The sequence below is a fragment of the Muscardinus avellanarius genome, assembly GCF_963383645.1.
Source record: "Muscardinus avellanarius genome assembly, chromosome: 3".
NCBI classification, from domain to species: domain Eukaryota; kingdom Metazoa; phylum Chordata; class Mammalia; order Rodentia; family Gliridae; genus Muscardinus; species Muscardinus avellanarius.
In genome coordinates this window covers 151444541-151472421 of record NC_137788.1, presented here as the reverse complement: position 1 = coordinate 151472421, position 27881 = coordinate 151444541, and the positions used below count along the sequence as shown (strand labels likewise).

At 44.6% G+C, this 27881-nt stretch overlaps 1 protein-coding gene across 1 annotated transcript in view; it reads left to right on the top strand.

Annotated features, from left to right (window-relative positions):
- LOC308260406 (A-kinase anchor protein 13-like) overlaps positions 1 to 27881 on the top strand; it is a gene marked incomplete at its 3' end in the record, with an annotated part of 97067 nt that overhangs the window by 56278 nt on the left and 12908 nt on the right. Inside the window, exons 4-5 of the mRNA XM_080691698.1 lie at positions 3804 to 3987; positions 24836 to 25034. Of these exons, the coding sequence (XP_080547824.1) occupies positions 3804 to 3987; positions 24836 to 25034 (383 nt within the window). The remainder of the gene's footprint in view (positions 1 to 3803; positions 3988 to 24835; positions 25035 to 27881) is intronic.

Sequence of the window (27881 nt, the reverse complement as noted above, 5' to 3'; positions counted from 1 at the left end):
TGGGTTCAGTTCCCAGTATCACCAAAACAACAACAACAGCCCAGCAACAACAAAAAACCAACCAGGTGTGGTGGCACACACCTCCCAGGCCTTGGGAGGCTAAGATAGGAGAACCATATATTTGAGGCCAGCCTCAGCAATTTAGACCCTGTTTCAAAAATACAATATAGCCAGGTGTGTGGCGCACGCTTATAATCCCAGCATTTGGGAGCCTGAGACAGGAGGACCGTGGTTTGCGGACACCCTCAGCTACTTAGTGAGGCCCTCTGCCACTCAGCGAGACCTTGTTTCGAAATAAAGAATAAGCCGGGCGTGGTGGCGCACGCTTGTAATCCCCGCGCTTGGGAGGCGGAGACAGGAGGATCCCGCAGGTTCGAAGCCAGCCGCGCTGGCTTTAAGAGACCCTATTTCCAAATTAAAAAAAAAAAAAAAATATATATATATATATGTATGTATATATATATATATATATATATGATATGTCTGGGAGTATAGCCTGGAGGTAGAATGGCTTCCAGGAACCCCAGTACCACAAAAAAAAAAAAAAAAAAAGAAAGAAAAAATAGGGCTGGGGTGTAGCTCAGAGATAGAATGCCCCTGGGTCCCATCCCCAGCACCATAAATAAATAAATAAATAAATAAATAAATAAATAAATAAATAATAAATCATTGCTGGGCATGCTGGTGCACATCTGTAGTCCTTGTACTCAGGAGGCTGGGATATGAGGATCGCAGGTTCAAGGACAGTATCAGCAAACAGACTCTCATCAACCTAGCAAGACCCTGTTTGAAAATAATAAAATAGGGCTGGGAGTGTAGCTCTTAGGTAGAATGCTCCTGGGTTCACACACAGACACCGGACACACACACACACACACACACACACACACACACACACACACACACACGACGGTACTAGCTGGGTGTGGTAGCACACACCTGCAATCCCAGTAATTGGACGGCTGAGAAAAAAGGACTGTGTGAGGCACGTCTCAGCAATTTGCAAGAACCCTGTTTCAAAATAAAAAGCAGTAAGAATATAAAGAAACACGGGCTGGGGGTGTAGCCGAGTGGGTTCAGGCCCCAGTGCCCCCGCACATGCGCAGAGCCCGCCCCGGGCTGCGCCTCTGCGTGCGGGCCTCCGCCCCAGTCCCTCCCGGTGTGGTTCCCACAGCCTTCCAGGGTCCGCTCGCTTGCCGCGGGAATCGCCCTCGCTGGACCCGTGTTTGTGTATTCGCTGTCATCACTGCCAAGGGACAAAATAACGGAATACAGAGAGAGCGGTAGTGGGTCTGTTTTCCTTGCAAAGGCTGAATGAAAACCGCCGACTCCACAGCAGGTCGCGCCTTCTCTGGGGTGGAGGTTGGGGCTTTGTGGGGGTCTCTCTAGTCATAGTTAAACAGGAAACACTGGCAGTTGTGGTGCATCGGGGATCGAACCCAGGGCCTCCTGCACGTTAGGCAAGCGGTCTACCACTGAGCTACATCCCAGCCATGTGCTGCTGCTGGAATACACTACGGTTCTTGGTCTGTGTATGTTTTATAGGGAAACATGTAACTCTGAAAGATATATTTTGCTCAGACAATTAGGTAGGAAATAAGGCAGCTCACTATAAAAAGCAAAGGTTGAAAAATGTGTCCATTCCTGTTGTGGCACATAGAGAAATACCTGAGGATTTCAGAGCAAGGGGGACGCACGGGGCTTCAAGAAGCCGGAGAATGCTCCGTGAAGAAGCTAATACCCAAGGGCCAGGTGTGGGGCACACACCTGTAACCTTGGTACTTGGGAGTCTGGGGCAGGAGGATGGGAACTTGGAGGACAGCCTCCACAACTTAGGCTCTCCACAGACCATTTCAAAATAAAAAATAAAAAAATAAATAAAGCTAGGGGAAGTGGGGCATGGTGGTGCACGCTTGTAATCCCAGCATTTGGGAGGCTGAGACGGGAGGTTCCTGGACAGCCTCAGCTACTACTTAGTGAGGCCCTCTGAAAGTCTGTGAGACCCAGTTTCAAAATAAAGAATAAAATACAGGACTGGGAGAGATGGAACGAGAGAAGGCAGGCACAGCCCCGGCAGCGGAGCAGTGCGCAGCCTTGAGGGGCCGCACACGGGCCCCTGGGTGCCTCGGCTCCCGCCGCTCCAGGTCGGGCACAGGAGGAGGGCTAGGAAGAGCGAGCGCCCTGCTGAGCCTAGAATGTGATTTGAAGTCCAGGAAAGCAGGGAGCGAGAGGAGAGCTGGCATTTGTTTTCTTTTTATATGCATTGATTGACTTTTGTGGTACTGGGGAGTGAACCTGGCGTCATTCTACCTCCAAGCTACACCCACACCCCTTTTTACTTTTTGCTGGGAAGCAGGGTCTCACCAGGCCTTGGAGAGGTTTGCTAAGTTGCCGAGGCTGGCCTCGAACCTGTGATCCTCCTGTCTCAGCCTCTCTGACTGCCGGTGAGAATGCGCACTTAGGGAGTACCTGCCACAGCCCGTGTCTCGCCGACATTTGACCCTCCTCCTCTGGTTTGTTACAACCCTGGAGTGAGGGGGTGGTCTCCACACTAGGGATGAGGAAGGTGAAGTCCAGGGAGGCAGGTGAGTCATGCCCGGTTGCACAAATGGTAAATTCCAGGTTTGAGTCCAGATTCTCCTGGCAACAAAACCCTTCCTCATTCCGGCCCGTTCCAAGCGACTCATAATCCCAAGAAGGAGCCATCACCTCAACCGAAATGAGCCCGGCACGCGTTTGCCTTTCTGAATTATTAGTGTGTAGCCTTAGTCTTTCTTATTATGCCTGAAGATGCATTTCTTTTTCTCATTAAATAAGCAAACAAAAAGCTGGCAGCCGCAGCAATTTGATATGCCCTGAATGTGGGGAAATAAAGAGTTCTGTGTGCACTTAACAAGTCCAACCTGTTTTTAGGGTTTCACTGGCCAACTCCTGTCTGAGTGTTTTTTTTTTCTTGTTTTTTTTTGCGGGTCTGGGGATGGAACCCAGGGGCATTTGACCTCCGAGCTACAGCCCCTGCCCTATTTTTTATTCTTTATTTTGAAACCGGGTCTCACTGAGTTGCAGAGGGCCTCACTAAGTAGCTGAGGCTGTCCGCGAACCGCGATCCTCCATCTCAGCCTCCCGAATGCTGGGATTACAAGCGTGCGCCACCACGCCCGGCTTCTGAGTGTTCTTTTTAAAAGTAATTATAGCGTTTATGATATGTCCATCCGCGTTCTAACAGCTCTCTCCTTGGGTCCCCGTCTTGTGGGGCCGCATTCTTTTAAAGGAAAAGAACCTGTGCGGGGTCACCTTTATAAAGCTCCCTGTGAAGTTGGTTGAACAAATGTTAAGTTAAAACACAGGGACAGTTTGATTCTTTTGGGGGGGACTGTCTCCTCGTGAAGTTTTTGCTTCCTATGCTTTTTTCTTGATTTATTTTTGTTGTTGTTGTTGTTGTTGTTGGTTCTAGGAATTGAACCTAGGGGCGTTCTACTGTCAAGCTAGCCCCCCTCCAGCCCTTTTTATTTTGTTATTTTGAAACAGGGTCTAAGTTGCTGAGGCTGGCCTCAAACCTGAGATCCTCCTGTCTCAGCCTTCCAGGTATTGGGATGATAGGTCTTCGCCACAACACCTGGCAGTTTTGTTTTTACATGAGAGCTGATCCTACCTGGCCACCATAAAGTTGTTTGTCCTTTGTGTCGTAGCTTACCTTCAGATCTTGGGTCCTTGGAGGCAGTGAGAGATGGTTACTTATGTCTGTCTGCTTTCTTCTTTTCTTCTTTGCTGTTATACTTATTTTCGTGTTCTCTTCCATTTAGATGGTGGCCCCCGGGAGACACTCATGCATTTTGCTGTGCGGCTGGGCCTGCTGCGGTTGACCTGGTTCCTGTTGCAGAAGCCAGGTGGCCGGGGAGCGCTCAGCATCCACAACCAGGAAGGGGCGACGCCTGTGAGCTTGGCCTTGGAGCGAGGCTATCACCAGCTGCACCGCCTTCTGACTGAGTGAGTGCCCCTTCTCCCTAGGCCCCGCCTCTCCTCGCCAGCCCCGCCCCCGTCCCTGGTAGCCCCGCCCACTTGGCAGCTCCCCGAGAGTTTGCCGCAAACGCCAACCACAGCTCTGTCTCTTGGCTTCTGCTGGAGGTTCGGAACCTCGCCTCTGCTCAGTGCTTCGAGAGACACAAACGTAAGTCGCGTCACGCCTCTCTCTCCCCGGCCTCCCGGCATGCAGTGCTTCTTACCTCTTAGATATTTTACTGAAAGCTCAGTGAATCTTGTCTGCGTGGGTAGCAAAACATCGCCAGCATCTACAGTTCATCTTGGTTTTATATAAGAGGGAACAATTTTCCTATGCCACTTGTTTTATTTTATTTTATTTTTTTGTCTCTATGTCTTTAAGACTTGAAAGAGTTAATTACAGACTTCCATATTATACCTGCTCATAGAAATGGTGGTAAGCCATTGAATCTTGGTGTGGATGTAATTGCCGCGAATGAAACTGAGAGCAATGGGCTCTTTGTATCAGTACCAGTAAAGAGCGATTGAGTCATTTTGGACGTCGTCAGTAGGAAATCCTGTTTGTGTCTGGGTTCGATTGTTCTACCTTCCGACTCTTTAAAGAGGCCGTCGGAGGAAGGTTGTTAGTCAAAACATTTGCAGAGTTCTTTTCTTCTTGTATAAAGTGATACATAAACTCCTAAGAGCAGCCAGCAGTTCTCATTGAAATATTTATAAAAGGCAGAAGTTTCTCTTGTTTGATATATTTTTATTGGTTTTACAGCCATCTCTACCACATTATCTGAATAAGAATAAACCCCATTGAATCTATTCTCTCTTTCTCCCTCTCTCTCTCTCTCTCTCTCTCTCTCTCTCTCTCTCTCTCTCTCTTTTGGTACAGAGGATTGAACCTAGGGACATCCTATCTCTGAACTACTCCCCTGGGCCTTTTTAAAATTTTTTTGTTGTGAAACAGTTTCAGTAGGTTGCTAAAAAGTCTCACTAAATTGCTGGGGCTGGTCTTGAACCTGTGATCCTCCTGTCTCAGCCTCCTTAGTACTGAGATTACAGATAGGCACCACTACACCCAGCAGGATCTGTGTTCTTTAGTGATTGAGAGACTCTTGTAAACGGCGGCAGTATTTCCAAATTCTCAGGTGTTTTTTTGCTCACACCAGTTTCAATTTAGTCCATTTTCTGTTTTATCATTTGTAGCTGCGTGTATCCAAGGTAGTCTGGAAGCACCTTGAAGAGATCTCAGAATATAATGCTATCAGAGTTGTGGAAACAGTTTTCTTGCTTTGTCTGCCAAGCCTATAAACTTTCCTGGTCAAGCCAGACGGAAGGTTCTCTGCAGGCAGCTTTCTGCTGGTGCTGCGGACACAGTGGTGGTAGGAGGGGCCTCCTCATCTCCAATGGGCTTCGGACATCTGAGCTGTGTGTCAGTATTCCAGGGAGTGATACCTTCCACTCCTTCCTGCTGCCCATCTGGCCAGGGACTGGATTCATTCTGCCCTTCTCGTGGTCTCAGGAAGGGAGGCCTTATTTCAGAAGTTGAAACAATTAATTCGGTATAGTTATTGTCGTATGCCCATCAGTTCCTCTAAATTTGATTTTATAGCCCCAGATGTTTTCTGGGAATCGGAGTTGGTTAAGGACGGCCATCCAGATGGGGAATTGAAGCGATCACAACGGCATCCTTATATGCTAGAAGGGGTGTCATAAGACGGCTCTTAGAGCACAGCTTTAAGAAAACTAGAATATTCTTAGAGAATTTCTGCTTGCTTTAAAGCCCTACCTCTGTTAGATGTGGACAAGCCACTTACTTGCTTTTGAAGACAGAGACGTAAGGGAAAATCAACTTGAGAAATCTCCAAGTAGAGGACTTTGATAAGAGTATGGGCAGCATGCTGTGGGTCTGGTCCTGCACTCGGATTCTTCTGGGCTGCTGCTGCTCTGAGGTCTGGAGAAAGTGCTGAGTCACAGCTGGTAATTCAAAAACCTAAGGTGACCCTGCTAATTCCCTCTGCCTTGCTGTGGTACTGCTTGCAGACATGGATAGGATTTCAGCCGTATCGAGTCAGAAAAGATCAGTTTTTTTTTAAACTGACTTCCGTGTGTGTGTGTGTGTGTGTGTGTGTGTGTGTGTGAGAGAGAGAGAGAGAGAGAGAGAGAGAGAGATTGATTTAACCATTTATAGGTATACAGTTGGCAGTGTTGTTGAACCATTACCCCTATCCACTTCCGAACTTTGTTAAAGCCCAAACAGAAACTCCACGCCCATAAGGTACTAAACATCCCTTCCGCCTCTTTCCCCAGCCCCTGGTTACCTCTGTCCTACTTTCTGTCTCTAAGAATTTGCCAATTCTGGGTCGGTCGCACAATTGAGAACCACGCAATATTCGCCCTCTGTCTTCTTTCACAGAGCACAGTTCCTCAAGATGCATCTGTGGCATAAAATGTGTCGGGATAATCATGTATATTTCAAATTAGGAAGAATAGATTTGAAGTGTTCTCAGAAAATCAGTAGGTGAGGTGACAGATGTGTTAAGTTGCTTGATTTAGATTTTCTACATATATATATATATCAGCATATATATATGCTGTAGAAATATAATATACACACACATATATATATCAAAACATCACATTGTACTACATAAATATATAGAAGTATTGACAATAAAAAAGTTCACATGTAGGCCGGGCATGGTGGTGCACGCTTGTAATCCCAGCATTCAGGAGGCTGAGACTGGAGGATCGGGGTTCATGACCAGCCTCAGCTACTTAGTGAAGCCCTCCGCAACTTAGCGAGACCCTGTTTCAAAATAAAGAATAAAAAATAGGGCAGGGGGTGTAGCTAGGAGGTTAAATGCCCCCAGAGTTCCATTCCCAGACCTGCAAAAATAAATAAATAAGTAAAAGTCCACACGTAGCCAAAAGATGGAAATAACCTAATTGTCAATCAGGAGATAAACAGATAAATAAAAGGTTAACACAGAATGGAATGTTATTCAGCTCTAGAAAGGAAAAAGACCATCTTTACCAGATGAGGAAACAGATCCAGAGAGGTGGAGTGATTGGATTAGAGGAGCTGGGTAGAGGCTGGAAATAGAAGCCAGCTCTCCTGGGAGGCTGCCTTTCCTTCTTGGGCTTTTTACTCAGGGGCCTACAGATGGGCTTCAAGGGTTTGTAGCTTTTGAAATAATAAGCAAGAGTCTCCCCGCTGTGTCCTGCTATCCCTCTAATATTTACTCAAATCTTGGGACATTGGAAGTCAAGTAACCTTCTTTATAGCCCCCTCAAAATACATTCCATGAAACTTTGTTATTTTTTGTTCTGAATTTAGGCCAGATTCTTTTTGTGTTTCTATGTCAAGGCTGCTTCTGAATAGTTTTTGGTACTTAGGATTGAACCCAGGGCCATTCTACCTTTAACCCTTAGCCCTTTTTATTTTTAGAAGTAGGGTTTTTTTGAAGATGCCGAGGGTCTCGCTAAGTTGTGGAGGTTGGCCTGGAACCTATGATCCTCCTCTTTCAGCTTTCCAAGTACTGGGATTACAGATGTGTGCCAACACATCTGGCTTAAGTCTTATTTTGATCAACAATCCATTTTGATAAACCAAGTCTCACTTCTGTATGAAAATGTTTTGCCTTGTGTATCTGCGTGTGCGTGCGTGCGTACGTGCGTGCGTTACTGTTGATTGAACCCAGGGCTGGTCTCCCTCTAAGCTATACCCCAGCCCTAATTTATTTTGCAACAAGGTCTCACTAAGTTGCTGAGGCTGTCCTCAAAGCTCTGCTCCTGTCTTGGACTCCCAAGTACGAGGGTCACAGGTGTGCGAGGGTCAGAGGTGTGCGAGGGTCACAGGTATGCGAGGGTCACGGGTGTGCGAGGGTCACAGGTGTGCGCTGCTGCCCTTGGCTGTGATTTGCTGTTCTTAGAGGCAGATGAATTCTCTAAAGCCTTTGTTTTTATTTCTATTTGCACTTACTTACTTACTTACTTACTTACTTACTTACTTACTTACTTACTGGCATTGGGAATTGAACTCAGGGGAATTCTGCCTCTGAACTATACCCCCAGCTCTGTTTTCTATTTCTATTTGGAAACAAGGCCTTGATGAGTTGAGAGTCTCAGTACTTGCTGAAACTGACCTCAAACTGGCAACCCTCCTATCTCAACCTCACAGGTACTGGAACTACAAGCGTGTGCCACCATGCCTGGCAAGCCTGTGTCTTCAAACAACTCTTGATTTTGATAGGAAATCTCATTAGATAGTAAGCCTATTCAGGACATTTTTGTCAATTTCCCTTTTTTATAACTTAGGATTTTTAACTTTTACTTAGTACAGTGACAGGGAAAGGAGAGATTTTATTGACCTGTTGCTGTTTTATTTTACTTCATATTTTAATTTTACATTATGAATAAGAATATATTTATGATCTGAAAAGTTCACCTTAAATAAAATATTAGCACCTGGGTGTGCTGGCGCACACACTTTTGAGGCTGAGACAGGAAGATTGCAGGTTTGAGGACAGCATCAGAAACTTAGTGAAACCGAGCCTGCTTCCAAATCAAAATAAAATAGGGCTAGGACTGGAGCTGAAAGATAGATAGAATGCCCGTGGGTTCAAGTTAGCAGCTTCATAAAAAGTCTTAGCCCCAGGAGATGACAGCTAGGCCTGCTTCTGTTTCAAATAGATGTACAGCCTTTGCCCCGATTTGAAGACCCCATCCCAGGTCACTGCACTAGTTGGCAATGGATAATTTAGGAATAGACATGGCAAGGGTGGCATTAGAGTTGGCTGAAGAGTATTAGACCCAGGTACCATCAGAGCTGGCCGATAGCTCGCGTATCACAAAGGATGGATTTTGAAACCTGGGTCACTTGTGGGGAAGGTCCAGGTGGTTGTCAAGTCTGCAAACTCGAAAGCCATATCCAAGCTTGCATTTTGGCCCTGCCATTTTTAGCTTTGTTGTTTCGGGTATATTAAGTTGATTTTCTCTCTTAAGTCTCTCTTTCTTCATCTGATCATAGAGGATAATAATATTCACCTCTTGCAATGATGGCCAGATGTCTGGTACATGTAATGTGTAAAATCAGGGCTTTTTAGCCGGGCGTGGTGGTGCAAGTTTGTAATCCCCGCGCTTGGGAGGCGGAGACAGGAGGATCGCGCAGGTTCGAAGTCAGCCTTGCTGGCTTTAAGAGACCCTGTTTCCAAATAAAGATATGAAATAGGTCTGGGAGTGTAGCCCGGAGGTAGAAGGGTTTCCAGGAACCCAAGTACCACCAAAAAGAAAAAAAAAAAAAAAAAAAATCAGGGCTTCTTGTTCAAGTTCTCCTTATTCTTCTGGGTATGAATATTGAGTTTGAAGAGAGGTAGTAGGGTATGGAGAAATTGTTTGGCAATGAAGAGCTTACTTAGAACGTAAGCTTCCTTGCCAGGTGTGGTGGTACATGTTTATAATCCCAGCATTCAGGAGGCTGATACCGGAAGATCATGGTTCGCGGACAATCTCAGCTACTTAGTGAGGCCCTCTGCAACTCAGTGAGACCCTGTTTCAAAATAAAGAATAAAAAATAGGGCAGGGGGTGTAGCTCGAAGGTCAAATGCCCCTGGGTTCCATCCCCAATGACAACAAAACAAAAAACAAACAAACCCCCCAAGTATCCCACTTGGTAGCCTGCAACTTGGGGAGAGTCAGTCCAGTCTGAGTATCCTGCATCTCATCTGCGCGGATAATACTGTTCTGCTCACATCACCAGGTTGTTGGGGCTGAATGAGATTTGTGCAGATCCTTTGTCAGCACACGGCGATCTATTTGAAAGTTTCTTATAATCATGTAATAATGACATCTGTGAAATTCAGTCCTTTGATCAGTGAAACTCAAAATCCAGTTGATTCATCTCCTAAAACTATATTGTTCATAGTTTTTATTTTCGTTTTCTGTAAGTTAGAGAAATAAGGAGCATTGTAGCTAGAGCAGTCGATGTTTGAATGCAGGATCGACCTCCGTGAAGCTGAATCATTTTGAATGATGTCTCAATCTTACCAAACCGCAGTGCCTTGTGTGTGACCTGAGAATAAGAAGGCTGTATTCAATGGATTGCTCTGAGAAATATTTGACAGAATCTATGAAGAAGGCATAACTTAGTCATCGGTATAAAGGTTACCCATTAACTTTTTTCCTTTATGCCTATGTCAACATTTCACACATTCGTGAAATTTTGCCAAGATCTTGAAGCATTTTTAAGCCATATTAGGATGTCCTTACTTGATAAGAGTTTGCTATTATTTCCTGGTATATTAGATACTAGTATGTGTGTATGAAGAGGAATACTGTAGATTGAACCCAGGGGCAGTCTACCTCTGAGCTATACTCCTAGCCCTTCTTATATTTTTATTTTGAAATAGGGTCTTGCTGAGTTGCTGAGGCTGGCCTTGAACACACTGTCCTCTTGTCTCAGCCTCCCAAATACTGGGATTACAGGCATGCGCCACCACACCCATCTTGTCCCTCCCTCCCTCCTTCCCTCCCTTTCTCTCTCTCTCCTTCCCTCTCTCTCTCCCTCCCTCCGTCCCTCCCTTCCTTCTTCTCTCTTTGTGATGCTGGGGATTGAACCCAGGGCTCCATACATGCTAGGCGAGCATTCTACCACTGAGCTGTGCCTCCAGCCTGAATAGTACATCAAGTAAAATTAGTTTGGCTTTGTGATATGTGCCTGGAGGTGATGGAGCATGGAATTCTGGATTTGATAGACAGGAGGATCACCGGTTCACAGCCAGCTTCAGCAACCTCTTGAGGCCTTCCGCAACATAGTGAAACCCTGTTTCAAAATAAAAAATAAAATAGGGCTGAGGGTGTAGCTTAGAGGTAGAATGTCTCTGGATTCAAACCCCAGTACCACCACCATCAACAAGTACAACAAAAAGAATCCTGTTTTACAGCGTGGTCTCCCTTCCATAAATAGGATTTCTTTTAAGAATTTCAGATCTGGAGTGTTGACACAAAAGCGCTAAAATACTTCAGTTGTCCTAAGAGCCAGCTTAAAGGTATATGTCCTCATAAACTTTATCTCACTTTTAGTATCAGTTCAACAAATCTTTATTTATTGAATAGCTGTGCTACACTAGAAACCAAGTGGGCATCTTACAGATATTATTTTATTTCAACTCTTCAGCAACTGTCCTGAAGTTAATTGTGTTTTATGGATGAAATACAGAGACTCAAAAAGCTAATGTAACCCCTCAAGTCTATAAAGAAAGTGTTAGAGCTACTGTTACACAGACAGCTGTGGGATTCTAAGGCCCATATTCTTTTTTCTACAAAAATTTAACAGAGGCAAAGAACGTTTCGGGAAGAAGATGGAGGATAAAGTAGCACTTTCGAGTGGCGTATATGTTTTCTATTTAGCCCCATCCCCTTTCCTGAGGAAAACAAGGTATTCGCTATAATGACTCATTCATATTACCCACCATACGAGTTGTATTCATTTTTACTTTTTGGTACTGGAGATTAAACCTTTAAGCTACACCCCCAGCCCTATTTTATTTTTTATTTGGAAATAGTCTTGCAAGTTCTTGAGAGTCTCACTAAGTCGATGCAGCTGACTCGAACCTATGGTCCACGTGTCTCAGTCCCCCAAGGCCGGAACACACGAGTGTGAGGTATGGCTGGTCGCCCTTGAGCTATCATCTTACATTTTGATTCTCACTGCAGCCTAATGAGCAGTGAGTTCTACTGTCCTTATATTGTACTTGAGGAAACCAGAGGGAGAGGACTGAAGAGTCTTGCCCAAGGTCACAAGGCCTCAAAGCACCAGAACTGGGCTGAGGCCCAAGTCCACTGGCCTGCTTGGGGAGGCGGCGCACAGGAGCGGGCAGAGCTCAGACCCGCCAGGCAAGCACCAGGTAGGTGCTGGGTCCTGGCCTCTCGAGACAGGCAGAGGCTGCTTCTGGGGGTCGTGCCTGTGCGCCCTCAAGTCCATCTTTTGAGATGTTTATGTGGGAAGCCAGGACCCAGGGTTGGGTGGGAGAGCGGCCACGCGAAGGCACATATTTCATAATAGAGGCAAGTGCTGTTGTGCAAGGCGTCTGTCAACACAGTGAGGGCCTCTTAGGGTCCTCCTCAAGAACTTGGCCAAGGGCCTCAGCGGCCTGTCTGGTGCAGAACAACTTTGGAGCCCTTGCTTCTGCTCAAGAGGAGGGACGGTGAACAGAATGTACAGAATTCTCTTCAAAATGGCCAGCGAGCAGGAGTTGAACGGCCTGACCTTTTTCTGGCCCGAGTCTCATCCATTTCTCTTCTTAGGCATCCACCTGACCCTCCTTGCTGTGGTCTGTGTGGGGTGAGGATGAAGTGGTCGGGCTGGATGGAGACCAGAGGCGGGGCGCGGGCACTCACGGTACTAAGTACGAATGCCTGCTTAGAGTCCTGCACCGTGCGGCTCCGTGCTCTGCCTGCTTTCTTATTTGAAAAGCCGGGAGCAGTAGCACACACTTGCAATCCCCGCGCTTGGGAGGCTGAGACAGGAGGATCACACAGGTTCGAAGCCAGCCTCAGCTACTTAGTGAGGCTCTCAGCAACTTAGTGAGAACTTGTTTCCAAAAGAAATATAAAATAGGTCTGGGAGTATAGCCTGGAGGTAGAAAGCACCTGGGTTCCATCCCTAGTAACACACACACACACACACACACACACACACACACACACACACACACTCTAAGGTGTAGGTGGCATGGCTCGCCCAAGGCCATGCATTGTGCATAAGCCTGTTGCAAGTTGCATTGTGCATAAGCCTGTCTTTAAATTGTTTTGACTTTTGTGAGGAGGCATATTTGGTAACATTGTCAGGCTTTTAACCAAATTAATTTGATTATGATTTACAGATCTAGTTTTCAGTGTCTTTTTTTCCTTCTGTAAATTTTCAACTGGATGACTTAAGAATTTTTTTTTCACATTTATTTATTTATTGCAGTGCTGGAGATTAAACCCAGGGGCATTCTACCTTTGAGGTTACACCTCTAGCCCTATTTTATTTTTCATTTTTATTTTTTTGTTTTGAAACAGGATCTTGCTAAGTTGCTGACGCTGACCTTTAAACCTGCGGTCCTACCGTTTCAAGCCTCCCAAGTACTGGGACTATAGCCATGAACACCTGCTTATTTAAGGAATGTTGACATTTCATTTTTCTGGAGCCATTCAACAAGTAGTAGTCTCAGGATTGCTTTACCTGACAATAGGCATAATATTACAAAATGCATTTCAACTCCGAGCTGTACGCACAGCCCTATTGTATTTCTTTTATTTTGAAACAGGAGGTCACTAAGTTATAGAGGACTTCACTGAGTAGCTGACGCTGGCCACGAACCCGTGATCCTCCCATCTCAGCCTCCCAAGTACTGGGATTACAAGCATGCGCCACCACTCCCAGCACAAAATGCATTTTCTGAGGATACTATTTATATTTCTTTAACAATAACTGGTATCATTTACTGTGTTTGGGCCACGCATTTTGCATATTTTCTCGTCTATTTATCTTTTCTCGACTCTTTGGGGACGGGACTGTGAACCCCATTTCACAAAGAAATAGCTATAGCTCTTTATAGGTAAGTGGTAGAGCAGAAATTCCAACAGCTCCAAAGAGCATGGACGTTTACTCTGCTGTGGACTGAGTTTCCTCCAAGAGTTGGGAAGTTACAGAGCTTAATTTGTGGTGAAAAATTCTCTATGGCAACAGCGCGTGATTTTGAAAAGACTTGTTTCTGACTTCACTGTAGGCTTAAGGGAGAGAAAATGCTGACCTATCTGTCATAAAGGGCTGGATAGTTTGTATGCGAGGAAACGAAAGATCAGCTGATAACGTCTCCCCTCCAAAATCATGCCTGTAGTCACCACTCACACGTTACTCGGTAAAATTTGTAGTCGCTTTAAAAACATGCCAACTGAAAGACTTGAACATTTTGCCATTGTTCATTTATTATTAGCAGAAGTAGAAAATACCCTTAAGCAAGGAAAACAAATAGGTGTGTTGAATAAACATATGGGCAAAAGCATTATTTGACCAAGGTTGATTATCATCAGCATGTAATGAAATTGTGTGATAAAAAAGAAATATGAGTTGATATAAAATACAACTAATGCTCTACATTTGTTAAAATTTAACCGTTCTATTTTTGAAAAGTTTGACCATATATTAGAAGGACAGTAAATGCTTAGCATTACCGGCTTTCAGATTGTTCCCAAATTGTTAAGCTGCGTTTACTCTTTCTTCTGACATCTATCATCCCTCTCACTAATTGAACTATACAGAGAGCTATAATTTAGGAAAATTTTTTAATAACATGCTTTCTAGAAGGAATTTTATTTTATATTTTATTATTTTTATTCTTCTTCCTTTTTTTTTTTTTTTTTTTTGGCAGGTCTGGGGATGGAACCCAGAGGGCATTCTGCCTCTGAGATACACCCCCTGCCCCTTGCCCTATTTTTTACTCTTTTTTATCTATTTATTTATTTAATTTATTTTTTGGGTGGTACTGGGATGGAACTCTTCTACCTCCGGGCTACACTCCCAGACCTATTTTACATTTTATTTGGAAACAGGGTCTCTTACGCCAGCAAGGCTGGCTTCGAACCTGCGCGATCCTCCTGTCTCCACCTCCCAAGTGCGGGGATTACAAGCGTGCGCCACCACGACGGGCTCTTTTTAGTGTTTGAAACAGTCTCACTGAGTAGCTGAGGCTGTCTGCGAACCGTGATTCTCCTGCCTCAGCATCCCGAATGCTGGAATTACAAGCGTGCGCCACCATGCTCGACTTTAGTAGGAATTTTATATTAAGATTCTTAGATTGGTGAATCACAAAAATCCTTTAGCTGCTAAAATTAGTTAGCAATTTTTGATAAGGTTTTGTTTAAATATTTAAGTATCCACAGGCCTTAATAGCATTTGTATTTTTGAAGTATCCTAATTAATGTCTTGGTTTTGGCATTGATTGATGAAAATAAAAGGTTTTTGAGTACCTAATTTTCAAACACTTTTTCATACATTTATATCTGCATTGGTGATGACTTATTATAATTGCTGTACATGATTTTTGACCATTTTTCCTTATAAATTTGCATGGTGACAGTGTTGATATTCTGCATTTATTTATACAGACAGCTATAATTTAGGAAAGTTTTTTTATTTACATACTTTCTAGAAGGAATTTTATTTTATATTTTATTATTATTATTTTTTTTTTTTTTTTTTTTTTTTTTTTTGCGGGTCTGGGGATGGAAACCAGAGCATTCTACCTTCTAGCTATACCCCCAGCTCTAATTTTTATTTTTTATTTTGAAGCAGGATCTCACTGAGTTGCAGAGGGCCTCACTAAGTAGCTGAGGCTGTCTGCGAACCTGGATCCTCTCTTGTCTCAGCCTCCCGAATGCTGGGATAACAAGCATGCGTCACCATGCCCGGCTCTGCATTTATTTATTTTGCATACAATGTGAATAAAGCCGGCCATGGTGGTATATGCCGTAAACCCGTACTTGGGGGACTGAGACAAGAGGATTGCAGGTTCAAGGCCAGTCTCAGAAACTTAGTAAGACTTTAAGCAACCTAGCAAAACTCTGTTTCACAACAAAAAATAAAAAGAACTGGGAGTGTAGCTCAGAGGTAGAATGCCCCTGGGTTCATCCCCAGGACCAAAAATGAGAGAAAGAGAGAGAGAGATACACAAATAATTTGCAAATAGAACTTGCCCTTTAAAGATACATGGCCTAAATATAGCACAGCATCCACAGTTTTTAGAATTCATTGTACTTAATGTTGTGAAGGCTAGTTAACAAAATAATAAAAACTCAAGTTTGTATAGAGCCTGATAGCTATAATTCTTCCTCATACCATTTACATTTCTTTTTACAAACATTTGTCGGCTTAAGAAAGATAAGATGTTCTTCCTAAAGCTGCCTAGCCAGCGCCTTCTCTGGGTTATAGTGTCAAGCCAGTTCACTACTTAAATATTTGAAAGCTCTCGCTTTTGCACACAGCATTAGCAGTTTCCACAATCTCTGTTTATTTTATCATTTTACTCTTATAATAAATATCTACGTGATGCTTTGGCTAGCTAGTAGAATTTTTGCATCAAAAGCGCATATGAAGATTAGTCCTTTCATTGATGTAGCGAATGCTTGCAAAGTGCTTCTTTCTTGAGCAAGAGATTTCTCGAGTTGGTGGTGCAGCTTTACTGATGATGGCACCGCGGCGCTCACTTGGTGACTGATCACAGTTGTACGCGCAGTAGGAGTACACCTGGCCTTAAAAGCGGCAAAGCTGAACTTGGGTGCAGCCCTGCTCTTTAGTATCTGTGGGCCTGAGTTTTCTCATCTGCAAAATGGAAGAAGTAACAAGTGTGCCAGAGATCCATTAGGATTAGGTGAGAGCATGCTTATCAAGTTGGCAGAAACTCAGCCTGCCCCTTCATCTGGAGAGCTACAAAAGAGGGCTCACTGGAACGTCTTCAGCTCTGCATGAGAGTGACATCCCTCTTCACCGCCACCCGGTGTCACACTGTTTTCTGCTCGGCTTCACCCCACAGTTTTAACACTATCCCTTGAAATCCATTTGGGGAGGTAAATAGTGGCGGGTATCTTAGGAGCAGTTGCCTAACAGGCTCCCCAAGGAGGATCCCCAGGTGTTCTCCTCCTACTTCTTTTTTATTTATTTAATTAACTTATTTATTTATTGTGTGTGTGTGTGTGTGTGTGTGTGTGTGTGTGTGTGTGTGTGTGTATTTCTGGGGATGGAATCCAGGGGCTTTTCTACCTCTGGGCTATATACTCCCAGACCTATTTTATACTTTATTTGGAAACAAGGTCTCACTGAGTTGCTGAGAGCCTGACTAAGTAGCTGAGGCTGGCTTCGACCTGTGTGATCCTCCTGTCTCAGCCTCTCAAGCCGGGGATGGCAAGCATGCACCACCGCGCCCGGCTCTACTACTTCTTTAAGTCTAACACTCAGCACCTCCCTTCTGTTTCGCCTGTCGGAATGACAGCAGCCCTGGGGTATACCACGTCGTCACAATGTGCTTTGCGTTTTGGGGGTGCAGGCGCTCTGCATTTGTGTTCATCTGATCCTCACCACAGAGTCAGCGTTCCTAACTTCACAGAAGAGAAAAATTGAAACGCAGAGAAAACAGAATCCAAGACCGCACAGTGGTGATGTTGGCGTGTGGCATAAAACTGGGTCTGTCTCGGTTTCCAGCTTATGTTCTAACCATGATGGCGTAAGACTTCCTGCTATCAATTATTCGAAGGACAGAGAGTAGAACAAAGCGCTGGTGACACGTGGCGTGATCCGTGGCTGGCGTCCTGGCCGTTTCCTTTCTTTGGCAGGCTCCCTGTGCTATGCTCAGGGAAGGTGCTCGTTCTTTGTCCCTCGCTGTGGTTTATGCCTGGTTTGACCTTTTCCCCCAAGGGCTCATATGTTGGAGGCTCAGCGTCCTTGAGGTGGTGATGTTTAGAGATGGAGCCTAATGGAAGGTCCTCAGGTCATTGAGGGGCACGGTCTGGGTAGTTATCGTAGAATCCCTAAAGTGTGTTTTTATGTTTGTTGGTTTTTATTTTTGTTTTGTGGTACTGGGAATTGAACCCAGGGACATTCATCTCCAAACTACACCCCCAGCCCTATTTTATTATTTATTTGTTTGTTTATTTATTTATTTATCTATTTATCTATTTATTTATTTATTTATTTTGGTGGTACTGGGGTTCCTGGAAACCCTTCTACCTCCGGGGTACACTCCCAGACCTATTTTTTATATTTTTTTATTTGGAAACAGGGTCTCCTAAGCCAGCGAGGCTGGCTTCAAACCTGAGTGACCCTGCCGTCTCTGCCTCCCAGGTGCGGGGATTACAAGCGTGCGCCACCACGCCCGGCTTTTTGTTTTGTTTTGTTTTGTTTTGTTTTGTTTTGTTTTGAAACAGGGTCTCACTGGGTTGCTGAGGTTGTCTTCGAACCTGCGATCCTCTTGTCTCAGCCTCCCAAGTACTAAGATTATAGACCTGCAGCACCACACCTGGCTCCCTGAGTTGGTTTTCATGAGAACAGGTTGTTACAAAAGCCTGGACCTGTTCCCTGAATCACTACTTCCTGTCTGGCAGTATGATCTCTTGCTTTTGTGGGTGTTTATACCTTTTTTTTTTTTTTTTTTTTTGCGGTACTGGGGATGAAACCCAGGGGCATCTACCTCCGAACTACACCCCCAGCCCGATTTTTATTCTTTATTTTGAAACCGGGTCTCACTGAGTTGCAGAGGGCCTCACGAAGTAGCTGAGTCTGTCCGCGAACCTGCGATCCTCTTGTCTCAGCCTACCGAATGCTGAGATTACAAGTGTGCGCCACCACGTCTGGCTTGTTCATGCCATTATGGTGTACACCCTCCAAAACTGGGAGCTAAATAAACTTTTTTCTTGGTATATACCCATTCTCAAGCATTTCATTGTTGAAATGAAAAATGAACTAATATACTCCCACCTCACAAGAAAAAGGAAGGAAGGGAGGGGAAAACTAAAAGTTTCTGTGCTGCTGGGCGTGGTGGTGTATGCCTGTAATCCAAGTGCTTGGGAGGCTGAGACTGGAGGATCACAAGTTCAGTGCCAGCCTCAGCAGCTTAGCAAGGACTACAGCAACTTGGTGAGACCTCCTTCCCTCCCTCCCTTCCTTCTTTTCTTTTCTTTTTTCATTTTTCTTCTTCTTTTTTTTTTTTTTTTGTACTGGGGATGGAACCAGGGGCCTTCTACCTCTGAGGCTAAACTCCCAGATCTATTTTATATTTGTTTGGAAACAGGGTCTCACTAAGTTGCTGAGAATCTCACTAAGAAGCTGAGTCTGGCTTTGATCTCAGCCTCCCAAGTACTGGGATTACAAGTGAGAGCCGCCACGCCTGGCTGTGAGACCCTGTTACAAAATAAAAAAATAAAATGGGGCCGGAGGTTCAGAATTGTAGTTCAGATATAGAACTCCCCTGGGCTCAATCTCCAGTACCAAAGTATCAGTGCCGAATGTGCTTAGTGAAGCTGTGTACACAAATGCTTAATGCTAGGTTAAATGTACTTAACTTAGCACCGTGTCCCCAACAGACAGCCAAGAGGTCGAGCGGGTCTTCATTGCTCGGTGCCCCCTCCCCTTTCCAGAATTTAGCTTCTCCAGTTCCATTTCAGTGGGGCTGGGGTTACTTTGTAGAACTAATTGGGCTTTTGCAATGTTATGGTGATGTGGTTTCATGGAAGATAATGCAATGGTCCTCAAATAAGGAACTAGGGCAGTTCCTTGTCAGAAGTAGACTCGAGCAAAACATGCCTTTGGGGAGGGCTGACCCGACTGCTTTTCTCTGCTTCTGAAGCTAGAGCATGAAGCCGGAACTGAAATGGGCTTGCGATATTCCCGGTGCTTGGGCAGACCCCTGTGAGTATAAGTTTCCAAACCGGGGCGTTGTTGATCTTCATTGTTAACTCTCTTAAAACTTCACTGGCTTTTTGTTCAACTTCAGCAAGAAGCAGCTTTGAACTTCTCCTGAATGCTGAGTGGAGGTAGGATTGGAAAACCGAGTTGACCCAAAGTTTTATGTTGTTTGGTGGTGGTTTTTTTGTTGCAGTATGGTCGACAGGGTGGGAAGCCAGACAGGTTAATTGGTTGTCGATAGTTGCACAGCACCTAGGATGCTGGGGAAGAAGTTGAAATTCACGCTGGGCCCACTGACTTCCCTCGCACCGCATGTATATGTGTCATCTGTGGGCTTGGGCGAGCCATGGATGCTCCTTCTGGATGCTCTAACCCATCTCTGAAGAATGACGTCTCTTTTGTGTTACTCTACACTTGAGAAGCTCGCTGTGGAATCTAACATTTTATGAAAACAGGAACACCTAATGTATCTGATTCACTTCTGAAAAATACCACATCAGACTTCTAGTTGGTATAATTTGAATGTGGGGTTAATTTCAAACTGTTGTAGAGGTAGGCGCCATTGCCGGTAATGCAGAGAAGCGTCTCAGTTTGAGGATTAGATCTAGGTGGACGTTCCAGCCTTTTCACCGACTAGCTGTGTGTCCCTGGGCAAATTATCTCCAGGTCTCAGTTTCCTCACATGTAAAATGTAGATACACTGGTGCCTGCCTTCAAGGTGGACAGGATTAAAATAGATCATATTGTCTGATACCAAACTGAGTAGTTAATATTGTTAGCTTCCTCTTGATTGTTCTTTTGCCTTCTCCTTCTAATATTTTTTTAGCATCACAAGAATAACATATTTCCTACCATCACTAGAACAAAGAGCAGGACTCGCATAGCCCTGAGTCTAAACCCTGCACAACACCCAGACCCCACGCTGTAGCCTTTCCCCAGCCCCGTGGCTTTCCCTGCACAGCTCTGCCGGCCGGCTCGTTGCCACCCCAGGATTTTACATTTGCTGTACTCTGCCTGGTGGTTTCTTTTCTTTTTATAATCTACTTTAATTGGCGCATTGTAATCTCACATAATAAGTTTAGAATGATGGAACATACATGCACACAGACCTTGGCGAGCTTCCTCCCAGCTTCCTCCCCACTCCTCCTCCTTCCTTCCTGTATGTGATGCTGAGATTGGCCTTGATAATTGTGTATGTGTACATAACATTAGTGGAAAGACTTCACAGCGTGCGTGCACGCACACACACGCACACACACGCACACATATGCCCCTCTCCCCTAGACCCCCTCCATGGCTCCTCTGGGGCTCCTCCTTCCTTGAGTCCCTCTTGTAACCCGGTGTCTTCCTGGCTTCCACGTGTGAGCGAAAACCTCTGACTCTGCCTTCTGTGTCTGGCTAATCTCACCCAACACAGTGTTCTCCAGGTCCATCCATTTTCTTGCTGATGACATAATTTCGGTCCTCTTTATGGTTAGTAGAATTCCACTGTGTGTATATTCCACAATTTCATAACCCATTCACCTGTTGATGGGCACCCAGGCTGGTTCCATGATTAGGCGGTTGTGAATTGTGCTGCTGTAACCGTGGTGTGCACGTGTCACTGAAACCTGGCTTGGATTCCTTTGTAAACATCTACTGCTGGTTTTTCGTCACAACAGCTTCACTGCTGGATGTCGCATCACTGGGGCGGGTCAGTTTTCTTGTAAATCTCCAGAGTGCTTTTCATAAAGAAGCCAGATTGTACCTCTCTATTTAATATAAGCTCTATTTTAGTAGGAACCATGGCTCTTGTAGTTCTTCATCAATAATATTAGAAGAGACAGCATGAAGATCTATCTGTTGAATGTTTGAATAAATAAATGTATAACTTGGACCTTTAACTTTCTGGAAATGCGGTGTCTTAAAGTATGAATTTTAAAGCAATATAGAGAAGATGAGGCTTCAGATAGAATGGTATTTTCTTTTTACTGGGATTTTGGAGTCATTTTATCAATAATATATATATTATATATTATATATTATGTATTACATATTACATATTACACATATTATATATATATATATATATATATATATATATATATGCATTTGGAACAGTCATTGATATAGCGCCTCCAATTTGTACCATCCAGAGATATTGCCAAATATCTCCCCGGGGGCCAGCTTTCTCGCGTGAGAAGTACTGGTCTACAGAGTTGCCAGGATGGCCGCTGTTGCCGTCCTCTGCAGCAATCTCCTTTTCTGCCAGGGCTCCTCCAGCCACATCTTGTGTGGGGAAGAGTGAGCTCAGAAACCCCTGGAAAACTAGGGACAGCCAGATGGTCACCACAGCGAGGACCTTAGGAGGGTAGGAAGGAATAGCGTAATTGCCATCTAGATGGTGGATAGAGCCCTAAAAGAAAATGCAAAAGTAGAGGAATATTGTCTGCACAAGTTGGATGGTCCTGAGCCGCTGCTTACTAAGAAAGGAGAAAGGTCACCTGGGAATGAAGTAGCCAAGGTTAATGGTGGGCTTTTGTGGAAAGTGCAGCCTCTGTCGGGGACGGAGTGATACACAGGTGAATAAAAGCAGTACCGAGCAGCAGTGAGATCTGACTGAATAAGGACTTTAAACAAATTCATAAAAGCTAGATGTGGCATCGCACACCTGTCATCCCAGCACTTGGAAGGCGGAGACAGGAGGATTGCAGTTTTGTGGCCAGCTCAGAAACTTGGTAAGACCCTGTTTCAAAATAAGAAATAAACTAGGACTGAGAGTGTAGCTCAGAGGTAGAATGCCCCTGCGTTCAATCTCCAGTGCCCCTCACCCCCCAGAATAAATAAAGACATTAACATTTTAAGGTAGGCGTCAATAACCTAACCCAGTCACCCCAACACTATTTGCATTTTACTCTCTAAGTTTGATCTACATTTATTACCTTTTTTTCCTCTTTTTTTTGTTACTGGGGCTTACACCCAGGGGCATTCTATCTCTGAGCTCCTTCCCCTCTCTGCCCGCCCGCCCGCCCGCCTGCCCGCCCGCCTGCCTGCCTGCCTGCCTGCCTTCCTTCCTGCCTTCCTGCCTTCTTTCCTAGGGGCATTCTATCTCCAAGATATATTCCCACCCTTTTTATTTAATCTGAAACAGGGTCTTGCTAGGTTGCTTAGATCCTCACTTAGGTTGCTGAGGCTGGCTGACCGCAAACCTGTGATCCTCCTGTCTTGGCCTCACAAGTACTAGGACTACAAGTACGCGCCACCACATCCTACTTATTTTTTATTTTTAAACAGTGACTTATTAAGTCGCTGAGGCTGCCTTCAAACCTGTGCTCCTCCTGTTTTGGCTTCCCAAGAATTTAGGATTATAGGTGGGCGTTACCGTGTCGGTCTACTTCAGTTATTTTTAAATGTTTCTAGATCTGTCCTTTAATTTACCAGTTTTCTAGGTTGTTTCCAGTTTTTTAATTCTGTTATGCCCAACGTTGCAGTACATTCTTTTGTTTTTTTCAGTACTGGGGGTGGAACTCAGAAGCACTCTACCTCCGAGCTACACTCCCAGCCCTATTTTTTTTATTCTTTATTTTGAAACAGGGTCTCACTGAGTTGCAAAGGGCCTCACTAAATAGTAGCTGAGGCTGCCTGCGAACTGTGATCCTCCTGTCTCAGCCTCCCGAATACTGGGATTACAAACATGCACCACCACGCCCAGCTCTCAGTAAACGTTCTTACACATAGAATTTTAATAGATTTTATTGGTGGACTCAGTAGAGGTTTTTGCATAGGGCTTATGAAATCCGTTTACCTAAATGTTATCTACCACACTTGAAATTGTAACCTTCATTCCTGCTTTACTTTCCTCCACAACACCAGCCTCTAGGTGTTTTAACTTATCTCGATTGCCGTTTTCTTAAAACCTTACGGAATATAGAGGCTCCCAACAGGAGGGGGTTCCAGTTGGCATTGGCAGGCCCTTGAGTAGGACCTGACACCTCAATTCTTGTGAGTAAATGAATGACTGGGTGGTGGAATGAATGAATGAGGGCTGGGAGGCGCTCAGACCTGGCGCCAAGCTGGGTGTGTGCGAGTGTCAGTAGCAACAGACACTCCTGGAAGCCATGGGAAAGCCGCCCCAGCGGTGGCAGGTCTTTAGAGGAACTTGGATGCAACTGGATTCTACAGGGACAGTGAATTGGGAAATCTTAGCACCTGGAGGTAACGTGACGACCAAAACACATTCCTCTGGAAGGACAGCGGGAAAGAAAGGTAGATAAGCAGGGGTTGGAGGAGGGAGTTCCCCAAGGTTTAGACAATACGAATGAAACGGTCTGTGAATTGTTAGTGGCAGGGCTGGTGGGACGAGCGCCGCCCCTCTATAATCGCCCCTCCCTGGCAAACAGTCCCCTCGAACTTGATCTATTTAATTCACGGAGGTGTGGAAGTCAGGTTTTGCCTCCGAAGGTCTCTCTCTGTTGGGACATGGCTGTAGGTGGTAAGCTGAGCAGACAGGCCGATAATGCCTGTCCATAAAGCCGATTCGGTGGCAAGGTGGACCCCAGCTGGAAAGCTGCGTTTAGAGAGAAGTTCTCTCCGTATTTGGTGCGGCCGATTGATCTCTTGAGCTTTTATTTGATTATCTTTGAGGTGCTTATGTGTGGAAAGTCATTTTACATAGAGAAAAGTAATTTGGTAAATACACAAAACATTTGTCATCACATCCGCTACTCTCTTTTAAGTAGCTGTTAGGCAACCACTTGAATATGGAAACTGCAGTGGGCTCTGTGCAGCCTCAGTTGTTGATCTGAGTCAGGGCGTGATTTTCCATCATCGTATAGGTTTTGCACCATCACACATTTTTAGCCTTAAAATTGCATCTATTCTAAAGTGAGTTGGTAAGGACAGATAGGATTTAATAGAAAAAGCTCCAGAGAGACCGCTGAAGCACTCTCTATTTGCCAGCGGGTAGCATGTTTTTTAACTTCTTAATTCTTAGTTTCTTCCATTTCCAAACATGACGGCGATCTGAAATATAATCCTCCCCCCCTCACCCAAATTCCTCTTGGGGGGGTTCTCAAAGATATTAATGAGGTAGGCATGGTGTCTCTCCCACCTGTTGAAAACTTGGAGCGCTCTTGCATGGGTCGGAGTGACTGGTTCTTCCCTTTCCAATATAATTAGCACATGGCAGAAACGACCTACTTAACACCAACTCTTAATGAGCCTTGATAGTATTGAAAACCAGGCTGCAATCATGTTGCTTACGCTTTCTCATTATGCATGTATTACTTGCGAGCTTGTATAAACCAAATATTTGCTATAGAACCCCTAAGGAGCGATCTGATGAGCCATGGCACATATATTTACGGTGTTAGACCTATGCCTGGGAGGGAGAATTTCTGTATTCACCAGAGCTTGCTTTGCTTGCAGGGAGGATGCCGGAGAGCCAGACTCCTGGAGCAGTTTATCCTATGAAATCCCCTACGGAGACTGTTCTGTGAGGCATCACCGAGAGCTGGACATCTACACGTTGACCTCTGAGTCCGAATCACATCATGAACCCCCCTGTTCCGGAGACAGTTGCACTGGAAATATTTTTAAACTTATGAGCATCCAACAGCAACTAATGGTGAGGGGGAAAAAATGTTCGTTTTCAGGGATCCGGGTACGTCTGCTTGGTCCATTGTCCCCAGTGAAGCTTGATATGACCAGAACATAAAAATGGGTTCTCCAATGATCAGGAAACCTGGGAAACAGTGGTACTAGATGCTACCCCTTGTGATACAGAAGCACGGTTAGGGTTGGGGCAGGAAGGATTATTTTATTTTATTTTATTTTATTTTATTTTATTTTATTTTATTTTGCGGGTCTGGGGGTGGAACCCAGAGGCATTCAACTTCCAAGCTACACCCCCTGCCCTATTTTTTATTCTTTATTTTTGAAGTGGGGTCTCACTAAGTTGTGTGTGGGGGGGCTCACTAAGTAGCTGAGGTTGTCCGCAAACCATGATCCTCCCGTCTCAGCCTCCCAAATGCTGGGATGACAAGTGTGCGGCGTGCGCCACCGCGCCCGGCTAAGGAGGGAGTTTTACATCGCTTTTTGCCAGATTTCTGAAGCGGTGGAAGCTACACAGTTTGTGAGGCTGCTGCAGTGTGTGAAGCACACACGTTGCGGAGACAAAAATATGTGACAAATACAACTGAAGTTTCCTGGCATGTGAGGTCGTCTGTCTGTGCTTGGTTCGACTCGATAGAATCAAATGAGGAAAAATAGTTCCTGAGACCGTTGCTAACGAACAAGGACCAAGTGGACTCATCCGTGAAGCCTCTCATAACAATTTTAGTGAGCGATGATAGTTCACTATATTTAAACTGAGAGTTGCATGGTTAAAAAAGATCACTAGAAAATTAAAGGTTTTCTAATCCACTCAAGCCTTACAAGATAAAGTTGTTGCCAGACATAAAAACATTACAGGCCCCCCGAGAGCATTTGTTATGGGTAGTATAGACGTCATATGGGTGCATCTCGCTTGGCCACAACATCTGAAAGGCTAAGTTTAGATAATTTTTCCGTCCAGTTTCTTTCAGAGCTGATTCGATTTGGAAACAGCTTGATGATAATTTCTTTAGGTCACTTTAGGTCAGCTCAATGCTGGAGGCTTCTCTGGGAGCAGGCGTGTTTGTGAGACAGCAGGGCAGGAGTCTTCGTGGTAGGCTTGGACAGTGTGCCTGCCTCTGCCTGTTCCAAAGCAGTACTTTTATTCTTTGATTGGGCTACAAGGAAATCGGATTTTCCCCTCGAACTCTTTTTACTACGTGAGTGATAGTCCCTGCGAAATGAGCGGTTCACAGGTGTCAAACCTATGAGCAAGGTGTCGTTGATGGAAAAGCGGGAGAACTTAAAACTGGGAGGGAGGAGCAGGTGTCCGAAGCCGCTCAGGTTCTTGGCGCAGCAGCACTTTTCTCTCCAGGTCTCTGCTCTGAAATATTCACTCCGTCAAGTGTCGTGACCTGTTTTCATCAATTTTAGGACAGGGGGTGTAGCTCGGAGGTCGAAGGACCCTGAGTTCCATCCCCAGACCTGCAAAAACAAAAAAATAAAATTGTAGAAATTATGACCTAAAAGCAAATTCATGAGAGATCCACTTTTATTTTATTTTTTTCTATTTTTTCCTAAGCTTTGTCGACATACACATGGGATTTTTGCACAAATAAAATCTTCAATTAACTATAATTTTAATTTTTAATCTTTTTTTCAGTACTGGGGATTGAACCCCTAGGGGTGTTCTACCTCTGAGTTATACCCCCCCCCCAGCCCTGTTTTTTATTCTGTATTTTGAAATGGCCTTACTAAGTAGCTGAGGCTAGCTGTGAACCTGCAATCTTCCTGTCTCAGCCTTCCAAGTACAGCACCACCATGCTGGGTTTTTTTTCTTGATGTATTACAAATATTTTATTCTGCTTGTGCTGCAGTATTATCATTATCATTTATATAATGACATAATATTCCTTCTTTTGAGTCAGTGAACCATGATTGTCTTAACCATTCCCTTTGTCGGTTATATTGTTTACATTTAAAAAAACAAAGCTACAAAAACTACTTTTGTGATTACTTGTACTGACATCAAACCACAGTGCCCTCCGACAATAATGAAAAGTTAGATATTAGTAGTGTTTTAGGTTCTCATTTACTCAATATTCAGTATTAGATGAGCAGAGGAATTGCTTTTCTCAAAAAGTCTTAAGAATACCACACATGCCAGTGTTATTGAAATTATGAACCACCATCTAAAGCTAGATTGGGTACAGCGTATTTGGTGGCTTATAGGGCTCTGCATAACTTAATACCTGTTTAGAGCACAAGAGCATCTGACTGCATCTTTATTTTGTGATTTAAAAGGAGTTGATGAGGCCGGGCGTGGTGGCGCACGCTTGTCATCCCAGTACTTGGGAGGCTGAGACAGGAGGATGACAGGTTTGAGCCAGCCTCGGCTACTTAGTGAGTCTCTCAGCAACTAGTGAGACCCTGTTTCCAAATAAAAATATAAGATAGGTCTGGGAATGTAGCCCGGAGGTAGAAGGCCCCTGGATTCCATTTCAAGTAAAACACACAATCTTCAGTACCACAAAAATAAGTAAATAAAAAGTTTATGAAATCAGTCTAGAATCTAAGTGCTGAGATTACAGGTGTGCACTACCACACCTGGCTCATGGTGCTTATTTAAAAAAAAATAAGATTTTCCTGGTTCAATTTTAATCTACTTTCTAACATAAACCCAAAATATAGAAAACAGTTACTTCATATATCCTAAGCCACTCTTAACCCCAGTGGAGAGAAGAAAGTGATAGCAGAAATGAGAGAAAATCCATTTGCGTTTGCTTACGAGCTGCTCACGTGGCCTGAGAGGGCCTGAAGGGCGGGAGGTCTGTCGGCAGATTGTGCTGATAGGTGTCGGTGACATCCTTGACATCCTTTC